Source organism: Thamnophis sirtalis, unplaced genomic scaffold, assembly GCF_051295495.1.
Source record: "Thamnophis sirtalis isolate CommonGarterSnake01/CBP01778 unplaced genomic scaffold, rThaSir2_p1.2 scaffold_6, whole genome shotgun sequence".
NCBI classification, from domain to species: domain Eukaryota; kingdom Metazoa; phylum Chordata; class Lepidosauria; order Squamata; family Natricidae; genus Thamnophis; species Thamnophis sirtalis.
In genome coordinates, this window is record NW_028261386.1 from 93525594 (window position 1) to 93547910 (window position 22317).

The following is a 22317-nucleotide window of genomic DNA, read 5'->3' on the forward strand; positions in this document are numbered from 1 at the left end:
ACACATTGCAGAGTGAGGTGGTCTATTTAATTTTTTCTGGATTTCCCTGAAACAGGAATACTAACTCTTCATGACATAGCTAAAGATAAAAATATCTCATATTCCTTCCATTTTCTTGGTTTTCAGTATTACAAAACAAAAGATAATGCTGTTTAAAATAGCTTTAATGTTTAAGGGTATAATTCAGGATACATTTCCAGAGAACTCAATAACCATTAGATTAATATATTTTGTACTAGAAAGTTGAATGAGTACAGTGGAAGTGCCTGAAAGATCTCACCCCACCTTGTGTTTTGCTTTGTTAGTTAATAATGAAAACCAAGGAATTGGAAGGAATATAATGAGAGATTTTTTTTTGCCATTATATAAAAATTTTCACTGGGGAAAACTTTTGTCTTCTGCTTCTATTCGTGAATCTGTTTCCTGGTTATCTTTAATCATTCATTTTGCCATTTCAGAAAACATGTGTTACAATGAGGTGTGCTTCTGAAACTTGAAAAACAATTTTAGGATTTGTAAACCTTTTCCCAAAGAGGTAATCCTTCCATGCAAGACATTATAGTATACAGACCACAAACCTAGAAGCTTTGCATTAGTTTTTCATTTATAGTTCATTTATAATTTTTCATTTATTTATAAAGACATGTGGGAATATTACAATAGATCCTGTTGTCATTAAATTATGGAAATGTGGAATTGGGAAGGCAAATTAAGAGTGAAAAAATAACATGTAAAAAGTAAGTTATTTGCAGTACAGATAGATCACAATTAATGCAAGTTAATTGTAAATAATGAAATATTATACTCAGTGCAATTTGTGCAATGATGCCAAGTCACATTTAATGTGAACCAAAATTCAGTTTAAGGCAAGACTAGGACATGCACAATTGAAGTTACCAAGCTGCCACTGGGGTGTTTTAGTTTTTTGTAATTACTTTGTATAAATTAGAAAAAGCAATGTCAGAAATAGTATTTTAGCTTTCCTTTGTAATGCTACATGAAGAAAGAGCTGTCTCATAGAATATCTAGAATTATATTATTGGTATGTTAGTTGCAGCTTAATATCAATATTTATATCTGAACCAGAAGGGATAAAGTTGACATACATTTGATAATTGCCATAAGTAAAAATGAGAAAGACTAATATTTACAGTGCAACCTCTTAGTGTGTATATTAAAGATTTCCAACTAAATTCCAAATATATCAAATTGGAAAGACTTTTAGTAACAATATTCTTTCTAGATGTTAAAGATACGCTGGGTAATCCTTCTTTCCTCTACAGTAAAAGAAATAAAACAAATGTACATGTATGATATTAACATTCTGCCCTCAGTCTCATCAAATTAAATCAACCGTAATTGCATATTATAGTGAACGTATTATTTGCAATTGTCGAATCTCTTGTTTAAGTTAAAAATGAGCTGGAATTATGGTTGTAAATCATGGTAGTTGTTAAAATGGATCACCATGTAATTATACACAATTTTGCAACATTTTTTGCAGATATGGTGGCCATAAGCGAAGCTGATTTCACCAATGGGCATTTTTTGCTAGAAATTGGAAGTAAATGCTGGAAATTGGCAAAAAAATGTTGAAAATCTTGACCTCATAACTACAGGACAATACAAATATGAGGCAGATGTCAATTGTCCAAAATGTGCTTATGTAACTGTAGGGCATCAAATCTGGATTTCTTGGATTCAATACCAGCATTGAATCTCTGATTATCAGAGTCCAGATGTGATAGGGGGGACATAACATCAGAATGGATGACTGGTGTATGGTCCATGAGTGTACTGGAATCCAGGAAGAGACTGAGGTCAACAACACAAATGTTACAAAGATACTATGAAAGAAACCTAGTGCCACTATGACATCCACAGCCCAGAAATCTAGAAGCCGCAGCTCCTCTGCTATGAAAGCCTTACCAACTTTGGAGATAGACACAAAAATATAACTAATAGAAAACCATGAGAGATGTCCAACTGTGCTAGGTTCTGCACTTGTAGAGCCACCTCCATGTTCAAAGATAAATTTCATTAACAATTCTTTGAACCTGAAGGACTACCATGAATATACTTTACCTATACTTTAAATTTGGCTACCACAGATGCATTTTCTGCAGTTTCTCCAAATTTGCATTGAATTCAAGATTGTTCAGAACATGGATTAATTTGTTAGTAAATATATTAAAGAAACTGAAAATTAAAACTGCTGCTTTTAACTTTCTAATGATTGTTGAACCTTGAAAAATAGTTTTGGCCTTCAATAAACATATACACATCTTAAGGGATGGGCTGCTTTTCTCCTACCATCCCACCATTTTTAAAAGAAAAAGTGTGGCTGTGTTTTCTAGGGGTTTGGGATTAAGCCTAAGTCAGCTTTTGATGGGGGGTGGGAAGGTGAAGATGGGTCTGAGCATTTACTAAAAGTATATTAATCCTAGAAGATGAATGTTCTTATTTTAAGGGTTTTAAAAAAATTATAAAAGAAAAAACAAAAACTACAAAAACTATATTTTAGAACAATTTAATCAACATTATTTTCAGGGAAAGATCTAAGCATTGCAGGAAGGAAGGAAAGAGCTTTCATGGAGCCTATGAGCTGTCCATTTTGTCAATTCTGAATTGCACTTGGAATGTGCCCAAAACCTGTATAAAGATATTGCAAATCATGTGTAGTTCCTAAACCAACCCATTAAACCCATTACGCCTAGAATTGTTGGTCATTATAATTGTCTTACTGACTACTATTAAACTGTGTAGTTTTTAAAAGCTTGATGATGAATATTAATTATTAATTCGGAAAAAATATTTAGCCAAATAATTATTTCTATAAACAGAAATAGAATATAGAATATTTAATTCAAAACCAAAAGCTTCTCCAAAATAAAGACATGCATATGAGGATATCCTATACTACATTCAAGCAGTCCAACTTCTGGTTAAATATATTATTGTAGCAGTAGTAGTAACAGGAGGAGGAGCAAGAGAAGTATTTGGACAAGAATGCAGTCAGCAGATATAGCAATAATACAAAAAACTTTGTCCATTTTGTTAAAATGTGCTGGTAGTCCTCAACTTATGATCATCATTGAGCTCAAAATTTCCATAGCTAAGCAAGGCAGTTATTAAATGAGTTGAAATCTATTTTATGATTATAATTTTTTTGCCAAAACTGTTAAGCAAATCATTGCAGTTATCCAATGACTCATGTGGTCTCTGAATCTGGCTTCCCCCACTGATTTTGCTTGTCAGAAGCCAGTAGGGAAGGTTACAAATGGTGATCACATGACCCTGGGACATGGCAACTGTCAGAATTCCTACCAGTTGCCAGCTACGCAAATTTTGACCACGTGACCACAGGGAGGGGTCAATGGTCATAATTGTAAAAATACGATCGTATGTCGTGTTTTTCAGTGCCATTGTAATTTACTAAACAAATGGTTGTAAGTCGAGAACTAACTATAGTATGTAATCTATGTATGTTATAAAAACACAAATGGCCACAGAAGTACACATTTTCATATACAGCTGAAAAATATCATTGAGCATGTGGATTTCTACTCTGCTATAAAAACTGCATCTGTCAATGGTACAGTTCTGTAATTCTCCCCATCTATTCTGCAAGGCTATGAAACCTTCCATGGGGAGACAAGAGGACTGAAAAGTGAAATGAAAAGTCCCGCTGTTTGAGCAATTTTCTCACATAATGTTGGATCTCTCCCATTAAAAATAAATGTGTGACAATTTACTTACTGACTGTTCATTTAAATCCTGAGTATCTTCCATGGAGGTTACTCACTTTTCTTCCACAAAGAGAAGCAACTGAGAAGTAACTGGATGTCCTAATTTTAAAAAACAACAAGACAAAGTATTACTTCGTTTCTGCAGTTGTATATATAAATATATACAAATATAAATATATACAACTACATATTAGAAACTAGGTTCTATTCTTACACATTCATTTGTTCATAGCTGAAAGAAAACCATCATTTTAAGTACAGCAACTAGTGCCATTTATGTTCAAAACAGATCTATATAATTAATTGAAAATAGAACTGACATCAATAGTAGAATGTTCAAATTTTATTTTATTTTTTTCATTTTCAGCCATACTGTCCTTCAAATCATTGTTTGTTGATGGAAATAGAAAACTGTATCAAATTTTTCAAAATTTATCTGCATTTACAACTTTTGGTGGCAACTCCACACGAAATGTAAATCAAATTCCAGTTTTCATATGCAAATGAGTCTTTTGATAGAATGATAGAAAAATCATTCTAGAATCAATCAGCAAAAGCATTAGCTAAGAATCAGAATTAAATAAGCTTAAGATTTGATGAATCCATATCTAAACTTAGAAAAAGTTATAGAAATATCCAATACAACATTTTAAATTTGTGATCCAGATCTCAGAAATATAAGTTAGCAGTTTCATTTAAAAGAATTACTTGCATTGTTTAATGTTTGTATCTAAAAAGGAAGATAGTCCACTTTAATACCCAATTCATGAAAGCAAGATGAGAATGACACTTCAGTTAATTAGAATATAACTTCATGCTACATGGTAAGTAACACATTCCATCTTTCCTGCAATAACTTGCTAAGTAGTACCTTTTATTACAACATGGAATAATTCCTCATTAAATCATTTTTAAGTTTATACATGAAATTTTAGTCTCTTAGAGATGGGGTTATTGTTGATATATTTGTATACTGCTTTATTCCAAAATGACTCCATGCAGTTTATAATAAAATAAACATATTCACTAACAATTACACAAACCTCTCAACATGGAAATAACTATTTTCATGATGGCTTGAAGCATAATTAAGCTTGATCATAGGACTTCTGAAAAAGTACAGTTTTTACTGCTTTTTTGAAGAATAGGTTACTTCAAAGGATTTTAAAACCCAGGGAAAGTCATAATATGGTTATAAGTTGCATCTATTTTCATGAAACATGCCTAAAGACAATAGAGCTGCTCCCCATAGCAGGCCTTAGTCAACAAAGCATTCAATCTAGCATTCTAAATTGGCTGAAATTTCAATACCATGTAGAAAACATTAAAATAGGCCAAATGATTGTCAGGTTTGAGAAATTCGGAATTATGTACAATTGACAGAGACGGCATAGTTCTGCAAATACAATCATGTTTTCAAAATTGGAAATTTAAAATAGAAAGGTTCTTGTATATTTAAATAAAGTTTATTTTTATCGGCATACTAAAGGCATTGAACTCTAAAACTGAAAAAGCCATCTAGTGAAGTCTTGCCATCCTTTTTTCACCACTTCAGGTGAGCAGCCTGAAGCCATAGTATCAAAAACAAGATCAGTCCCATTCTTTGAAATCACTTACCTTTATATGCATCAAGTTGTTCCCAAGAATCTAGTATGTTATAATAAATTGGCATAGTATATGTCTGGATACATGCTGTGACCTTTTGCAATTAACAGATGGAATTTGATTGATGTGAAGAGTTTCTAAGTGCCATCCAAGATGTTTTGGTATGGCACCAAGTCTCATGTATTTCCCAAACATTTTTCTGGAACAATTAACGATAGGTGCTTTCCCTCCATTTTTATGACAAAAGCTGATAAGCTCAAGACCAAGAATGATGCCAGATTGAAAGCAATCATAGTTCCCCATGCCATCAAGACTAATCAAAATTTAAAGCAGAACTTTGAAACTACTACAAAAATGATCAATAATGCAGGAGGCACCTGCAAGATGGGATAAAAAGTCAAGACGGCAGCTTTAACTGAAGTCTTGCTTCTTTTTATGTGCACCACACATTTAACATTTTTTTTTTTAAAGTCAGGGCTTTGACTATGTGTTCATGGCCACTGTGTTTTGTTGACTGCCTGGAGTATCCCCTGCAATATACAGCAATATTTAGGACAGATGGGAAACAAACTCTTTTTAGGATATGATTGCCCTGGATTTTATGAGCAAAAACATTTAGGAATTCAAAAATTCTAAAAAAGGTAGTAATATCTTTTATTACTGATACAACTTGACTTGGTTACCAAGTCTTGGTTACCAAGTCTTGATTACCAAGTCAAGTTACAAGATACATTTCATGTTAAAAAAATATTGAAACAGGGACTTCTGGGGGCGGAGCCTGTCGCCGAAGAGGGCTCAACGGAGCTCCTCTCAGAGATCTGGTCTGTATATCTAAATAAGATCATAGATATCACCCCTTTTTGGCTAGAAAGGGGCAGGGAGTAGCTCAGTGGCTAGGGTCTATTCGTAGTTCAAAGCCTTTTTCTTTTTTTTTGGCTGTGGACGGAGATTAGATCCAGCGCAAGCTGAGCTCTTATCTCCAGCCAGTTCTTCTCAGCTGTTTTTTTGCAGCCCTAGACAGGTGACTCCCCCCTCAGGACAAAGCAAAGTTGTTTGAAGCTATGATTAATACGAGCGGGTCCCACCCCTGAGAGATTTTTGCTTTTTTTACTATCTTAAACACCAGCCTCATTTGTCCTAGAGGCTTCTTTGTTTAAACGCACTTCAAAATGGCGATTTTTCTCCGTTGGTGACTGATAGGGGATGTACTTAGCCGGCTCTACCTTCCTGCAGATCATTCCTTATTAATTATCCAAAATCTATAAACAAAATATTTTTTTTGGAAACAGAGGGGAGCGAGAGCGCTGTTTATTTGTTTATTTATAATGGCTCTCAGGTTAAAGCCGAAGCGTTTCTCTACGAATGTGCTTAAAGAATCTGCTATGAAATCGCTGCCCTTGTCTCCTACGCCCTCTACTGGAGAATTCTTAACACAGGAATTTCTCTTTCAAATGCTTAATGACTTTAAACAGGAAATTAAAGAATTTGTATTGGAGCTATATGATAATTTAGAGATTAAGATTGCCCAAATGAAGGCGAATACGTTTGTAGCCGTGTCTGCTCTGACAGATTATACCGCTGAAATGGAGAATAAATTGGAAAGTTTGGAGGAGGCTAATTCTAATTTGACTACTAATATCCAAACATTACAACAAAAAATTAGAGATATTCAAGAACAGCTCGTTATGATAAATTTTAACAAGAAGGCATTTGCAATAAGAGTCAGAGGATTGCGCGAAAAGGAGCGAGAGAATTTGAAACAGACCTTTGTTGAGGCCTTCAGCCATGCGGTGGGAAGCCCGGGATTTAATTTTGATTGGCAGATTTGGAAAATCTATCGCCAGAATTCGTTGGTAGCGGAACAGCGACAGCTCCCAAGGGACATAATTATATATTTCTCCACAAAAGAATCCAGAAATGCGATCATACAAAAGTTTTACAATAACAGGTTGCGAGTTGATGGGCAGGATTTCATTGTCTTCAAAGAAATACCATCCCAGATGTTAAAAGCAAGAAGAGACTATACTTTCTTAACTAAAGAGCTTAGAAACCACCAGATACAGTATAAATGGGAAGCACCAGCTGGCATTACGGTCACACTTGAGAATCAAAGATTTCGTCTTAATTCTGTTTCGGAGGCTCGAGATTTCTACTATAAGACTTTGAAGGCGGGACTTCCTGATTCACTTGGAAAAGAGGAAAGACAAGCCGAAGGAGAAGGCAAGCAGCAGACCACATGGCTGCAAGATGGAGGGGGTAGCTCTCCCTCTCTCGGAGAAGCAGAAGAGCGGAGATCGAGGATTTAGACATTCCAAAATATTCGTCAAAGTTGTGGATTGAATGGGGGTTTGCGATCTCTCTCCGGTAGAAAAAGCGGAATTGGATATTGGTGGTGTGATATTGGGACTGAATTATGTGGATGCTGAATGCATATTTCACGGGACTTGTATGTCTGAACTTTAATTTAAATTGTCCAGGACTCTAAAGTGAAGAGAGTGGAGATGGTAATTTTACTGAACTCTGGTTTGGGAGGAGGGAGCCGGGTAACGCGGGATAGGTGGAGGGGGAGCGAAAGCCTGATCAGAGTATTTCGAGTTAAAAGGTAAACTGACTCTTGTGTGAATTATTGTTCGAAAATAAGGTTAAGAAAGATTATTTGGAGGGACTATGGGAAATAGTGGTAAATATCAGAGAAGCAAGGTACGAGGGTAAAATGCATGCGGAATGATTTACGTTGTTTAAATCCTATTAGAAGGGAAAGCTTGATGAGATTATTTTAAGATAGAATGCAAACTGATTCTTGTGTAAAGTAATATTTGAATATGTGGAATGATCCACGCTGCTTAAATTTTACTAGAAGGGAAAGTTTGGTGAGATTATTTTGAGCTAGATTGTAAACTGATGTCTGCACAAATTTGTATAAATTTTTATTTGAATATAAGGTTAAGGAAGATGAACTGGAGAGTCTACAGGAGGTTGGGATAAATAACAAAGAAGCAAGAGACAAGAATAAAATACATATAGAATGATTTATACTGTTTAAACACAAATAAAGATGGGGGGCTGAGCTTAATACAAAGAGTTCTTTTTTTCTTTTTTTCCCTTTTTTTTCTTTTCTTTTCCTTTTTATAATTTGTAATTTCTTTTTATCTATTTTTTTATATTACTTTTATTTTTAATTCATACAATCATAAGATACTTTAGAAGGGGTTTGACAGAGGGCAGTGCCAGGTGTGGGCCCTGGGAAGTCGGGGGGACTAGGGATGGGGATCTACGGGGGGTGGGTGGGTGGGTGCTAATATAGTTTCAATAAGAAGAAGAATGCACTTGTATACGGTTGTTCTTTCTTTTTTTCTTTTCTTTCTTTATATTTTTTTCCTTGGTTTATTTTATTTTTTATTTTTTATCATATTATAGTTCAATATTAATAAATAAGAGTTGAATAAAGGAACACACCAAGGGGAGAGGTAGAGGGAAAGAAGAGGGAGGAGTAAGGGGAATGTAAGGAGGGCGTAAGGGGAATGCTAGGAGGAAGGGGAGAAAGGAAGGTTTGAGGGGAAAGGGAAGTAGGGAAGGGGAGTGTTAGAGGGAGGAAAGGAAAGTTGGAGGGGGAAGATGGGGTGTATGGAGGATGGAAGTGTCAGGTGGGGTTGTGAATGATGATGAGTTGTGTTTTCTTTTTTATTTTATTTTATTTCTTTTCTTATAGCAAATATCCAGTATATAAGTGACTGTAAAATGGAATGTGAAAATGAATAAAATATATATTTATTTAAAAAAATATTGAAACAGAAGATTGATCATTTTTATGCCAGTTATAAATCAATTTTCTAACTTTAAAAAAATATTTTCAACAGTTTATAGACCATTTAGTGTGAAGATAGACATCTGTCATCTGTAGATGTAATTTAAAGTTAAAGTATTTTATGTTTAAAGAGTCCCCCCCCAAATTGTTTTATGTTATTGAAGAAAATATACTTTCTATATTAACACATTTAATACACTTTTACAAAACTCTTTTACAACACTCTAATTTTTATACCAGATGTCAACTAATATGTTCATAAATAATAATTTATATTGTCACTTGACATCTGGTATAAAAATGTATCAAAGTCTTTGAAACTTAAACCATTGTACCATACCTAAGCTAAAGTACATATGACTCAAATAATTTTGCATACTTCTTTTGCTTACTGAAAGTCTCTTTTTTTCTCTAGTTCCCAGACACCTTTTATTTTATATGTGTGAGTGTGTGTATCTGAATTGTGAATATATTCCCCTATTTTTTAAAGGATGTTATATAGTTAATGAGCTTAACAATTGCTCCTATTGTATTGACAGTATTTTCATCTTCTGATGCCCCAGGTTTCACTACCTTTCTTCTGTCTTTACTATCCAACAGATAATGATTATTTAACAGGCAAAACCAGAAGTGAGGCTACTCTCAATTTATGCTTTTATACTTTCCCCTTAATCAATATGGGCAGAACTACTCCAAGTAACAGTGGTACAATCATTATAAGATCTGACTGCTAACATTACACAGCAAGCAAAAATATCAGCAGGAATAGAGACAGCGATCAGGAGAAGGAAACACTACGAAGCCATTAACTTTTGCTGTTCAGACAATGATGTAATCTAATTAAAGATTCTAAGATGTAAAATATCCATAGTACTTAAACAACATGTCAACTAAAATTGCCAAGTATCAAAGATAAGGAAAGTGACAAATATGATTTTCTGAATGCTATAGAGCTCTAAAATAACAATTACAATTTGAAAGGTCAGAGATACAGGCCAGGAAAAGTTCCAATACAACGACATTTGACAGTTTTATCTCAGATTTTCAGATGAAGTTTGTAAAAAAAAATCTTCAAAGCTGATCAGACTTTAACTGGATATTATTTTGTTGCCTAATACAGAGATATTTCCAACATCTTGTGCCTTTCACATGTTGTTTCACTAAGTCAGCAGTCCCCTATCTTTTTGGCACCAGGGAATGATTTCATGGGAAACAATTTTTCCACAAACCAGGAGGTTAGATGTCACGCATGTGCAGATGAAGCTTCACTTGCTTGCGCAGCTCAGTTCCTAACAGGCTGCAGACCAGGACCAGTCCATGGTCCAGGATTGGGAATCCAAACACTAAGTGATTTTATTTATTTTAGATCAATAGAAAAATATTATCGGAATGGTAAAAATAATTTACATAACTGTATTGTGGCAAATGTAATTGATACATACAGAATACACAACAATTCCTCTTTTAGTTTATTCGGAGAGCTAATTTTGCCATAAGAATTTAGAAATCAAGCAATAGTCATAATAAAATTTAAGCAACCTTAAGAAAGTACCTTCCACATAGAATATATATCCACTCAATTAATTTAGGAGGTCTTCACTGAAGTCAATCCAAATACTTGAGATGATGTAGTGCTTCAGTGACTAAACACTGGATATAAAAAGAGTGCTGTGCAAAATGACTATTAGCCCCCAATTATTTGCATAACAAATGTGAAAATCACCCAACACTAATGATAAAAAAGTATTAGGTTTAATTTGTTAAAGGGTGATCATTTTAAAATTAAGTGTGAACCATTCCAAAACAACTCATCACACAATGTTTCCACTGGAACCTTGTCACTTTGCTTACAAACAACATTCATTTATAAGAACATGTTTAATTGTCCTACAGTTAAAAAAGAACAAGACATATGACAAAAACCTGAAATTTAACAATACAGCCCCATTTCAGCTTAACTATATTCACATAAAATGATCCAATATACACAAATAAATCATAAACAGGCATAGATCTGCAAGCAATTTATATATTGTTAGCAGTATTATAAAATTAATAAGCATGTGTAGTATACAATTTTCTGATATTGTTACTTGCTTGATAAATTAAAGTAATAAATGTATAATGACCATACCATATGTATCTTCTATAAATACATGGTTGTTATTTTCCTAATGTATGAAATATCCCAATATTATTTTTACATCCCCTAACTCATAGATAGTACAGTAGTGTGTGTGGACACACACACCTTTACAATTTACTGTACACATATACACACAAGCACTTGTAAGAGCTACTTCCTCAAATGTTCACATACTTCATCAGTTCACATCACTATATTGTAAATTAAAAACAACTATGCTTCAGTATGAGAGTAATGAAATTCTATCTTTGCAACTGACATAAAAGTTGATATATGATTCTGAAGTCATAGGAGTGCATAGCCTTTCAAATTAGTACATTTGTACCTACTGTACAGAATATTGTGTTCATGTGCATACATACGTACATACAGTACATAGTTTTTAGCATACTGTATGTGGACAAAATTGTAAATGTTTCTTTCTACTTTCTTTCTTTCTTCTTTCTTTGAACTTTTACATATTCAATATTTTAAAATCGTCTCCAACAGTGTTATCATTTGCAAGATACTCAGCAAATCTAAACAGATCACCAAAAAGAGAACAAATCAATACATTTTATTTTTTCTATTTATATATAGCTTTCTCATTCATTTCTTCTTCCATAGCAAACTTGCTCCAGGTATAAAAAACTATCCTCATATGAAACTCTATTCATACATTGCCACATACATAATAGGAAGTGATTGTACCCAACTAGATTAATATACATATTTAGCCAAGTATGAAGAAATATAGATGTAAGTAAGCCTTTACCAACTGCAAATGTCTTGGGTTCAAATTTATAATATCTGAACTGACATAAGCATTTTATTTTACTTGAAGTTTTTTTAAAATAATAGCAGAATCATGATAGGAGACAATTATCAGAATTTTATGGGTTTTTTCTTTTCATTTTGACTAAGGAATAACAAAAAACATAAAAAATAACGATAACTGCATATCGTATACAATGTTTCAACAACACTACTTTTCCATTTCTTCTCATTCTAATAGGTCATTAGTCGTATACATTTCTACTCAGAAGGAAGTCACATTAAGCTAAATAGAATTTACTCTGATGAATTCTATTTATGTTTCAAAGCTACTGACAAAGGGTATATTTCCAAGCAGAATTTGTTCAGAGCCACATAAACAATACTTTAAAAACATATGTATCCAAACAGGTGAGGTTCTTATTGAAAACCTCTAATGTAGAACACTAAAGTAGAAAGAAAGTAAATTAAGGCAGTTGGCATGGGCATACAACCAATGAAACATCTGTGCCTGTTCTCATGATATATTTATCAAATTTTACAAGTCTCTGAAAACCTAGAGTTTATATCCATTCATGCTGGTTTACAAATATGTTTTGTAAAGGAACTGCATTATCCAAACTACTCAAAATTATGAAAAGACTTCTATTTAGGCATTCCGCTGTGGTTTTATATACGTTTATATTTACACAAATGCACACAACTATGTGAAATTCCATTTAGAATGGTAAGAAAGGAAAACATTTAGCTTACCTAAAGAGATGACTTTCATTAAAATACAGTTTGTGGTGCATTGGCATTGTTCATCGATTTATTTTATTTTACTGACCTTTATCCTATGCAAAACATTTAAAACATATGTTTCAAGTAAAAGTTTAAAAAAAAGTTGGGCTTGATTCCTGATGACTTTATAGGCATGTTCATACAGCTTTCTTGACAACAAAAGATGTTTCTTGTTGCCTACAAGCTTTAAACTATCAAATTCAAGGTATATTTGATTGTATATACAAAAGCAACTTACTGGGTTGAATTCCCTAATGGATGGGTTTTCTAATGGTAAATTTAACTAAATGGAATTAGTATAACTTATAGCTAGAGTTCAACAAAATTATTTAAACAAAATACAATAGTTACATTTGTGGAGTCAGGATTTAATGAGTGATTTATCTACCAATTTTAAAACTTCCTGATTGTCAGAAATTGCATCTCAATTCCCAAAGTGAACTTTGGATATAGTTACCTGCTTATTACTATTATTTTTCCCAAAATATTTTTCCCATAGCTTCTATTTAGCCCACCAGATAGAGCACAAAAGGCATGAGCTGGGTTCTCTCCATTCAACAGGGTCATCCTGTTGGATCCAAAAGATGTATTTTAACTGTGGCACCTCATGCCTTGTGGAATAGTATATCTCCAGAAATCCAGATAGACCCAACCATGTTAGCCTTTCACAAAGCTTTGAAGACCAGATGTTTGGGTCAGATGGTTGGATGATCTCTGTGCTTTTGAAACTAGGTTTTTGGGTTTTAACCTTGGACATCATGGGTTATATATGGAGGCAATAGTGGTTCTAATCATTGAGTCGCTGTTTTGAGATAGATAGCCATGTAAACTATAGAATTAAAAATTACAAATCCTGGCTTTCACAAACACTATTACATTTGACTTCCGTTTATTTTCAGTTGAAGTGAAATTATGTAAACACAGATAGTATTTTGGCTCTTCTGTGTATATTGATATTAATTATTTTTATAGGTATAAAATATACCACTATTCTAAACTTCCACAAACTATCTGTCATGTATTCTCTACTGCACTGAAATATTGTCTAACAATATAATGTGCAATTATTGTCACTTCAAAAGGTGTAGGTCAAAAAGCTCTATCATACATATGTTAGTTTTATCTAAAATTAACTGACCTAAAAACTAATTGATGTTCTTTTTTTTAATGAAGACTTATCAAAAATGAAAGGAATTTCATTTTCAATTTCAGATGGTTGGATGACCTCTGTGCTTTTGAAACTAGGTTTCAAAAGTGCTAAGTGCTAAGAATAACTATATAAGTTTTCAGAATATGTTGAAACTAAACTTCTACTGGAAAATGAATAGGTGAACCTTATATAAGTAGCAAGGGTCAACTCTTTACTTGAATAAAATCAAAACTAGCATGTAGTCAAATAATAACAATTCAAAAGGTTCTAGATGTCTAAATAATTAAATTAAATAGAAAATGATTGTTACATTTGGACTCCACTATTAGTCATGGTCTTATCCTGAAGACCTCTTTTGTGTTTTGATATGGGGAGCTGAGGGAAGAGAAATAATTGCCATAGTTTACTATTCCATCAAAAAATTATGAAGTTGATTTCTTTTGACTGTGATATTTTTGAACTACATAAATATCAACCTCTGATTAATACAGCTTGATTGGTTGAATAGGCCATAAAGGTTTAGGATTCAGGTATAAACTTGCATAATTTAAAATGCATGCAGAAATATCTAATCTTGTTATTGATGTCCTGAAGCACAGGATTAAAAAAGGTTATATCCAGTTTTAAAGAAAAATAAATACAAATACATGGTTAGTATCCAGATTTATCATTAAATCATAATTTCATACAAAATAATGAGATTAAAAAATACTTTAAAAGAACATGTCATAAGAAAGTTTGAAGCATCTAAAATTGAAGCATCTAAATAAGCTATTATACTTTAAGCGTAATAGTATTTTAATAATATGCAAAAGTTTCATTCAGCTAAATATCCAGTTTTTGAAAAGTATCCCAGGTAAAATGTTCCATTTACAGTTAAATCAGAGCTCAAATATTCACAAAATAATTTCTGCTGCTAAATGTAGTATTTTTGATAACTATCTGCTATCCAAAGCAATGTATAATTATTCTATTTAGAATCAATATGTTTATGTATTGTTCCCAAGATATAGCCTGAAGGCATGACAATGTTCATACTATTAGTGTACAATATAAGACATTGTGCATAGCTTGTTATTACTAATAAACTGTGCCAATAAATGCTATTTTATTATGCTTGACATAAAATGTCAAATCATACCTATTTGTCCTTGGCATTATAAGTAGGTTTATACAATAATATTTGTGTTAATTCATAATAAAATTATTAACTGAAAATATAAATATAAATATATAATGTGAAAATATGTAGATTTTAGACGTTATTGTATAAAATTTTCAATTTGTCACAGGTTTGCAATGTGGAAAATAGTTAAGATTTCATTGCACAAAGAACATAAATATGTTCCATATTGTAGATTATTTATTTTAAACAAATGTTAAGTGGAGGTAAAATTGATTATGAAACAATTGCATTACAAAATACCAAGCAAAGATATGTTTTAACAATTTCTTTACAGTGGAGTCACTTTTCAAAGGAGACTAAAAGCATATAGAATTACAATAAGAAAATAAATTGCAGCTATTCTTTTTTTAAAATTTTGAAACTGTGCTTGCTTTTGTTTAGCAATGGATTTTAAAGAATAACTCTTCCATTTATTTCTTTAAGCAGCAATTGAAAATATTTACTACTAGGCAGTACCTAATTTTAGGTTTTAAGTGCTTTAACAGCTCTATGAAATATGATCAGCAGCTGCTATATAAAAGTATGCCGAATAAACTCCTCTTGTTAAAAAAAGCCCTCTAAGTAGTTTGAATATTTTCATTTTTAAAGGTTACACCAAGAACTTTATCAAAAATTACTTCAATAAATAAAATTAAGTCCCAGGTGACATTACCTGAAAATGAGAAGGCAAATATCTAATAAAACTTTCCCTCTTCTGTAAAATAAGCACAGCAGTAGATTTTGTCCATGATAGCTTGCAAAATAATTTGGTTCTGCCATTTTCAAAACAATGCAATATTGTATATAATAATTTAACTATTTTTTGGGGGGGAGGGGCTATTTGTTATAGTTAAGCTTCTGCACATCTTTCATTTCCATCGGTATTAATAATATTTTGATGCATTAATATTCACTTTGAAAAATTCCTTTGATATCAGAACTCCCATATTTCTGTCTTTAAAAATAGAGATTAAAAGCCTACTATAATATTAATAACATTATATAATTATAAAGATTGCGCAAATAAAGAGTAAAAATGATGGCAAGATAAGTTGTACATTTATTAATCCTTTCTTACAGTCAAGACAGGTCCTACTATCAAAAAATTCAAAATTATTATGTCTCATTAGAAAAAAGTATTATTGATTTAGTACTAGTATTTGTATATTCATTTCTTTATTTAATTCATTTCTATAGTATACCTCACTATAAAGATACTTGACTACCAATAATGCTTATAACAAAGCTATAAGCACATGGTTTTTATTTTATAATAAGGATACCTTAAAAAATACTGCCACAAACAAAACAAAACATTGGTAATTGATAGGATACTGCTTAATAAAAAAATCTTACACTAAACAAAAATGCCAAGCATTTTAAAAACACATGAACGGGACGGATGAATTTCAGGACGGATGAAATTAAGAAAAATATCTGCATTCTTAATGAAACTACTGGACTGAAATATGGTACATTCACGTATTTGTATCATGATTATGACTGTAATGCTGCTAGATTAAAGGAAAAAAATACAGTGTTTGGATCTCTATTTCTGGCTGGAAAATGAAGGATACACATCAAATGCAGAGAAACCTATGTATGAACTACATTGAACTGGACTGAAACCAACCGAATACATTCATTTATGAAAACTAATCATTTAATCAATGTGTCTCTTAATATTCTAATGTAAAGTTAATTTTATATTCCAAAAGGACTAATTATGTCGCCTGCTGTCCATTTGTCAAGCCTTGCTCATTTTAACCATGGCAGATATAAAAGCATGAATAGATCAGTTTTATGTCAGGCTTTACTAACAATAATTTTCTTTCAGGTAGATAAAATCCAGAGTCTTTGGAAAATAAAAACTCTGTATGCCAATATCACTGCATAATGAAATAACTGCAAGTAGAAGAGCAACATACAATAGCCCTAATAAAAGACAAGATAGCTTGGATGTATTAAATCTGTCACTATTTAGCTGCAGAATTTTCACAGAATGCTAAATTTGAGGTGGTCCAGAACATACTATTTTGTCATAAAGCCCACATTCTTTCTTTTCTCCTGTACTAAAGCTTCTAAATGAGAACACAACATCTAATTAATAACTAAAGCCCTTGGGACTGAATATAAAATAACTTCAAGGAGGACCAGCCACAAAAAAGTATTCCACGTGGTAGTATTTTAAGATCAAAACACAAGTCATTGATTGAATAATCTTCATCGCACCTCACTCACCTGATCTACAAAGTCAATTCCTCCGTTGCTCAAAATAATTTTAAGGAGGGAAGTTTGCTAAGTGTTAAAATAGCTCATAAACGTTTCGGTTTTAAAAAAAAATCTATACACAAACAATGCAGGTGGAACCGCTTACATCCCCCTTTAAAAAAAAAATCCTATGTTACTCGAACCTTAAAAACAAACTTCCTCATTAAACCCCTGCATGCCAAACTTACTTCTTCAGGATAAACATGAAGACAGACCGGAAAGTTCCAGGCTTTCAATGCAACAAAGTAAGGTACGATTTAGCTTCAACATTTATAATCCAAGTTAGGGGAGAAAAAAGAAAAACCCGATTGTTTCCTAAAAAGGCTGGCAGAGAGTTTCTCCAATTGAAAGTACAAGTAATTTACAAATAATAATAATAACTCCCCCGCCCGTCAGAGTTTGGGAGATTTTTCACAATTTTTCCCCGTCCCCCACTTCAACCCAACCCAACCCAACCCACCCCAGCGTCTCGATTCCCTGCCGAAACGCCAACTCTGTTCCGGTTTGAAGGAAGTCCAGTTGAGCGAAAAGAAACACAACGTTTAGGAAAAAAAAACAAGCGACCTTTGGAAACAGAAGCCGAAAAGTGAGGGGGAACCCAACCCGGGGCGTCAAAAGCGGCCGTCTGAATCTCTCTTACCGGTTATGTCACGTTTTGTTATTCTAGCGACCCTAAGCGACGGGAGGAGGCAAAGAAACCCGAGATGGTGGTGGGGAAACTCAGGACGGCCGAATTTGGAATTCTGGCCAAAAAAGCCAAGGCGAACTTTTTCTCAAATGCGACGTTTCGTTCCGAAGAGGCCTGACTTAACTTACTCCGGAGGCGATGTCCTCGGTTCTCTAAGTGGGGGAGGAAAAAAAGGCACCGGGGCGGCAACCCGAGTGCCCTCGAGCCCGCGACAACACCCCCCTTCCCCGACCCTCCCAAACAGAGCCGTCCCTCTGAGGAAAAGTTTGCTTGGTTTTTATGCGTTTTCCCCCCTCGAGACCCAAACGCACACGCGTCCTCTACTCCCAGGTCCCGGGACGCGAAGGGCAAAATGGGACTTGGGGAGAGCCACTCGCCGGGCACCGAAGTCAGGCTCTCTTGGTTTGTAGCCGAGGCCGCCGCTTTGGTCAGCGGCTGTTTCTGTTTCGGTCGCCAAACTTTCGTCGTCCGTCCGTCCCGCGCGGTGGTGGCTCCCTTATTAAAGGAAAGCGCTGTTAAAGCCCAGGGACCAAGAGACGCGTTTTCTTTCTCCCTACCGGTTTTAGTCGCCGCCAAAAGAAAGAGGGTTGGGGGGGAGCTGGAAAGGAGAGAGAGAGAGAGAAAGGTAAGGGAAATGATCGTACCCACCTTTTCTTTTCCTTTCTCTTTCTTCCTCCCTGGCCAGGACTCCTTCGCTCGCTTCTTTACAAGTTGCTGCTCCTGCTTCCTTTCTGAATTATGTTTTTATTCTCTCCCCGGCTCTAAGACGAAGATCCGGCCTTGAACGACTCTTCATTTATTTATTTATTTATTTATTTATTTATTGGTAAGAGGAAAACGATCCCTTTCAAAGTTACATACTCTCCCCGTCTTCCTTCACGCAACAAAGTTACAACGGGGCGAGTGGGGAGGGAGAGAAATAAGAAGAGAAATTTTACTCAACCGCGCGGCCCATTAAAACTCCCCCTCCAAAAAAAAATCCTTAAACTTTCTTGAGGGGTCGCTAGTTTTGCCCCTCGCGCTTTACGCCCCCTCTCCGTCTTTCCCCCAAAAAAGAAAGAAAGCTCTCCTCTTTGCAAGCGAGTCTCGAGCTCAGATGAAACACCCAGAAATGAGCGTCCGGGGAAGGAAGAAAGGGGGGTTTGGAAAGGGTATTTTTAAAAAACGCGCGCCACGTTGTCTATTTTTTTTTTTTTTGCGAGACGCCTTTCCTCCGTTGTTGGGGTTTTGTTTTGTTGTTGTTGTTGTTGTTGTACTCGTGAGGCGACTCGTTGAGAGTTCCGGAGCAGCGCTCCCCGAAGCGACGGAAGGTCGGCGCGTGCGTGTCTAAGTGTGCGAGGTGAGGGCGGGAGGAACGGTGTTTACAGCTGACGGCCGCCGCTTTGCCATTGGCTGCTTTCTCGCGTGAGTAATTGGTCGAGCGCGGGGCGCGGGAGGGAAATTGGCACGTGGATGGATGCTGGCCCCGGGGGTCCTCGGGTCCCTGGCTGGCGGGGCTGAATTGGCGAGGCGCGCCTACTCTGCGCTGCGTTGCCTTTTTTTCAGTATTCCGCGTGGGGTTTCTCAAACCACCCACCCACCCCATGCGCTCCTCCTCTCCTATGGAGTAGTAAAATTAATTAATTAATCAAGTTTGTGGCCTGTAGTAAGCAAGCACTGATCCAGTGGTGAAATTAATTTTTTTACTACCAGTTTTGGTACCAGTTTTGTGGGTGTGGTTTGATGGGCGTGGCAGGAGAAGGATACTGCAAAATCTCCATTCCCATCCAACTCTAGGGGAAAGATACTGCAAAATCCCAATTCCTTCTGCACTCCTGGGGGATGGATATTGCAAAATCTCCATTCTCACTCCACTCTGGGGCCAGCCAGAGGTGGTATTTGCCGGTTCTCCAAACTAAATTTTTTTCCACTATTGGTTCTGCAGAACCTGCTGAATTTCACTGATCCCTTCCACTCGAAGGTTTTAAGGCAATGTTTCCTTAAATACACACCCACACACAGTTTTTGTCCTCTCACTAGAACCAAATAAGGAAAGTCACTGAGCCTTATTCTTAAATCAGTTGTTATAACTACTGGACCATTAGCCAATTTCTGTTAGGCCACATCAAGCCTGTTGAATGTCTGAATTCTTGCAAGTCGCAAGCTGTTTGCTTCATTTTGGAAAAGTAATCACTGTACATCTCTGAGAATGGATAGTTCTGCCCAAGTGCACTTCAGTTAGTTTGCTTTTTTTCAAGCTTGAAAGCATGGGACCAGATAGCAGTCTGGGCATGTGGTTTCCCCTTCTGCCTCATGGATTTCAGAGTGAGCCAACAATTGACTTGGATGTAAACATTCAGTCAAAGCTAAGAAGGCAAATTCTGGGCAGATGGCAAAGTCTATTAGTGCCTATCAGCTACTGCAAACACAAAAGAAATGTCAAGTGCTGCTTTCAGTGATTGCAACATGCCAGAGGACAAATAAGGATGATTGGCTGACATTACCTATCCTGTGAACTCAGAAACAACTGGTTAGGTAGTCTGTGGAAATAATATGCGAAAGACTCCCTCTAATATTAGCATAGGCACTAAGGTGTTGGTCTTTGGAATACATCCAGCTGTTCCTGAAGTCACATTGCCCTGAAATTGGTCATACAGTTAACATTTCACTTCAGAGGTTTAAGGTAGCAAATAATTTCTTACTGCATAATACTAAAGATTAATATCATTGGGTAGAATTGACATAATATTGGCTGGGTACTGAAATTATGTAGATCAGTCAATAATGAAATATCTTTTAGTCTCGCCTTTTTGCTCACTGACTTGCATAAGATTGGAACTTTCCATTTCTGCTTCTTTGGTGGAAAAGTTGAAGAAATAAATATATTTATTAATATTCTATTAATGAAGAAATAAATATATTCCTATTCCTTGCTGAAAATAATCAGATTGCTAGCAAACCTAGCAACCAAAATGTCTCAGGATAACTCTAAAATAGAGTTGTCCTTTATGTTTTAGCTACTGCAACTTTAAAAAGAACCAGCTTGGTATAGGGATTAAAGCCCCAGTCTAAAAACTGGGAAATGGTGAGTTATAGTCATACCTTAGTCACAAACAAATGTAATAATTTTTTTTTAAATCCTGTTACGTGGCCTTGGGCCAGGCACATTCTCTTAGCCCTAGGATATAGGCAATGGCAAACCACTTCTGAAATATTGGCAAAAAAAACTTCAGGAATTTGTTTAGGCAGTTGCCAAGAGTCAACACTGATTAGAAGGAACAAACAAACAAAGCAACAAATAAAACTATTAATCTTGAACTAATTACATGTTCCTATGTAACTAGTAAATAAAAAGTGTATTGTAAACCTCTACTTTCATTTGTTGCATAAAAATGTCTTTCCCCCTTTTATGTAGTTTAAAAAGAAGATCTTTAAGCCAGCATTTTCCAGACTGTGAGTGATCTCAGGTAAGACAGAAAGATTATTGGGAAATGAATAAGCTTATCTATCATCACTGTTTCATTCTATTTCAAGTCCATGCTTTTTTTTAGTACAGTAGTTTGTTTAGTTCAGAAGAAAAGCTGTGTTTATCTTACAGCTAAAAACCCCAAAGGTAAGGAGGAGGAGGAGGAGGAGGCTATATAGTTCCATAGTTCCATTTTCTTTTTGCCTATCATGTTACTGGACCTGGGTTTGCAGTTCCTCCATAAGAATGACTAAAGTATGAAGTAGCCTCAAGTATCCTTTTGAACTAGGAATACGGTGGCTCAGTGGCTAAGACGCTGCTTGTTGATTGGAAGGTCGGCAGTTTGATGGTTTGAATCCCTAGTGCTGCATAACGGGGTGAGCTCCTGTTACTTGTACCAGCTTCTGCCAACCTAGTAGTTCGAAAGCATGTAAAAATGATAGAAAGTAAAATGGAATAGGCTATTTTTATTTCTGTTCCAGCTTTCAAGTAAAATGAAGAAAGGAAGCTAAACAAGTATTAGACTCTTACAAAGCAGCCTTAACTTCTGATGATTTTCATGTACAATAATAATGGCAATAATAATGTTATTTACCATTCCTTGTTTCCAGTTTTGTTTTGTTTCTAATTTCATAGTCTAACACAATCCTGGAATTTCCTGAAAATTGTTCTCATTTAAGCATTAGTTTGGTCTGACCTTGCTTATCATTTTGAGATAGGTCATGGTTGCCCTGACCCATCTCAAATACCAGCTGCT

The 22317-nt window shown here is 34.9% G+C and overlaps 1 protein-coding gene across 5 annotated transcripts in view; it reads right to left on the reverse strand.

Annotated features, from left to right (window-relative positions):
• The window catches only part of LOC106550461 (protein phosphatase EYA4), a 143807-nt gene extending 124667 nt beyond the window's left edge, over positions 1–19140 (reverse strand). For 4 of the 5 annotated variants that reach the window (XM_014068379.2, XM_014068381.2, XM_087718460.1 and 1 more), the window contains exons 1-2: positions 18764–19140; positions 3760–3848 (exon numbers count right to left, since the gene is read on the reverse strand). In XM_014068379.2, the coding sequence (XP_013923854.1) occupies positions 3760–3792 (33 nt within the window). In that variant the 5' untranslated portion in view covers positions 3793–3848; positions 18764–19140. The remainder of the gene's footprint in view (positions 1–3759; positions 3849–18763) is intronic. The other variant, XM_087718463.1, reaches the window with a different exon arrangement.
• Positions 19141–22317: the final 3177 nt, after the last annotated feature.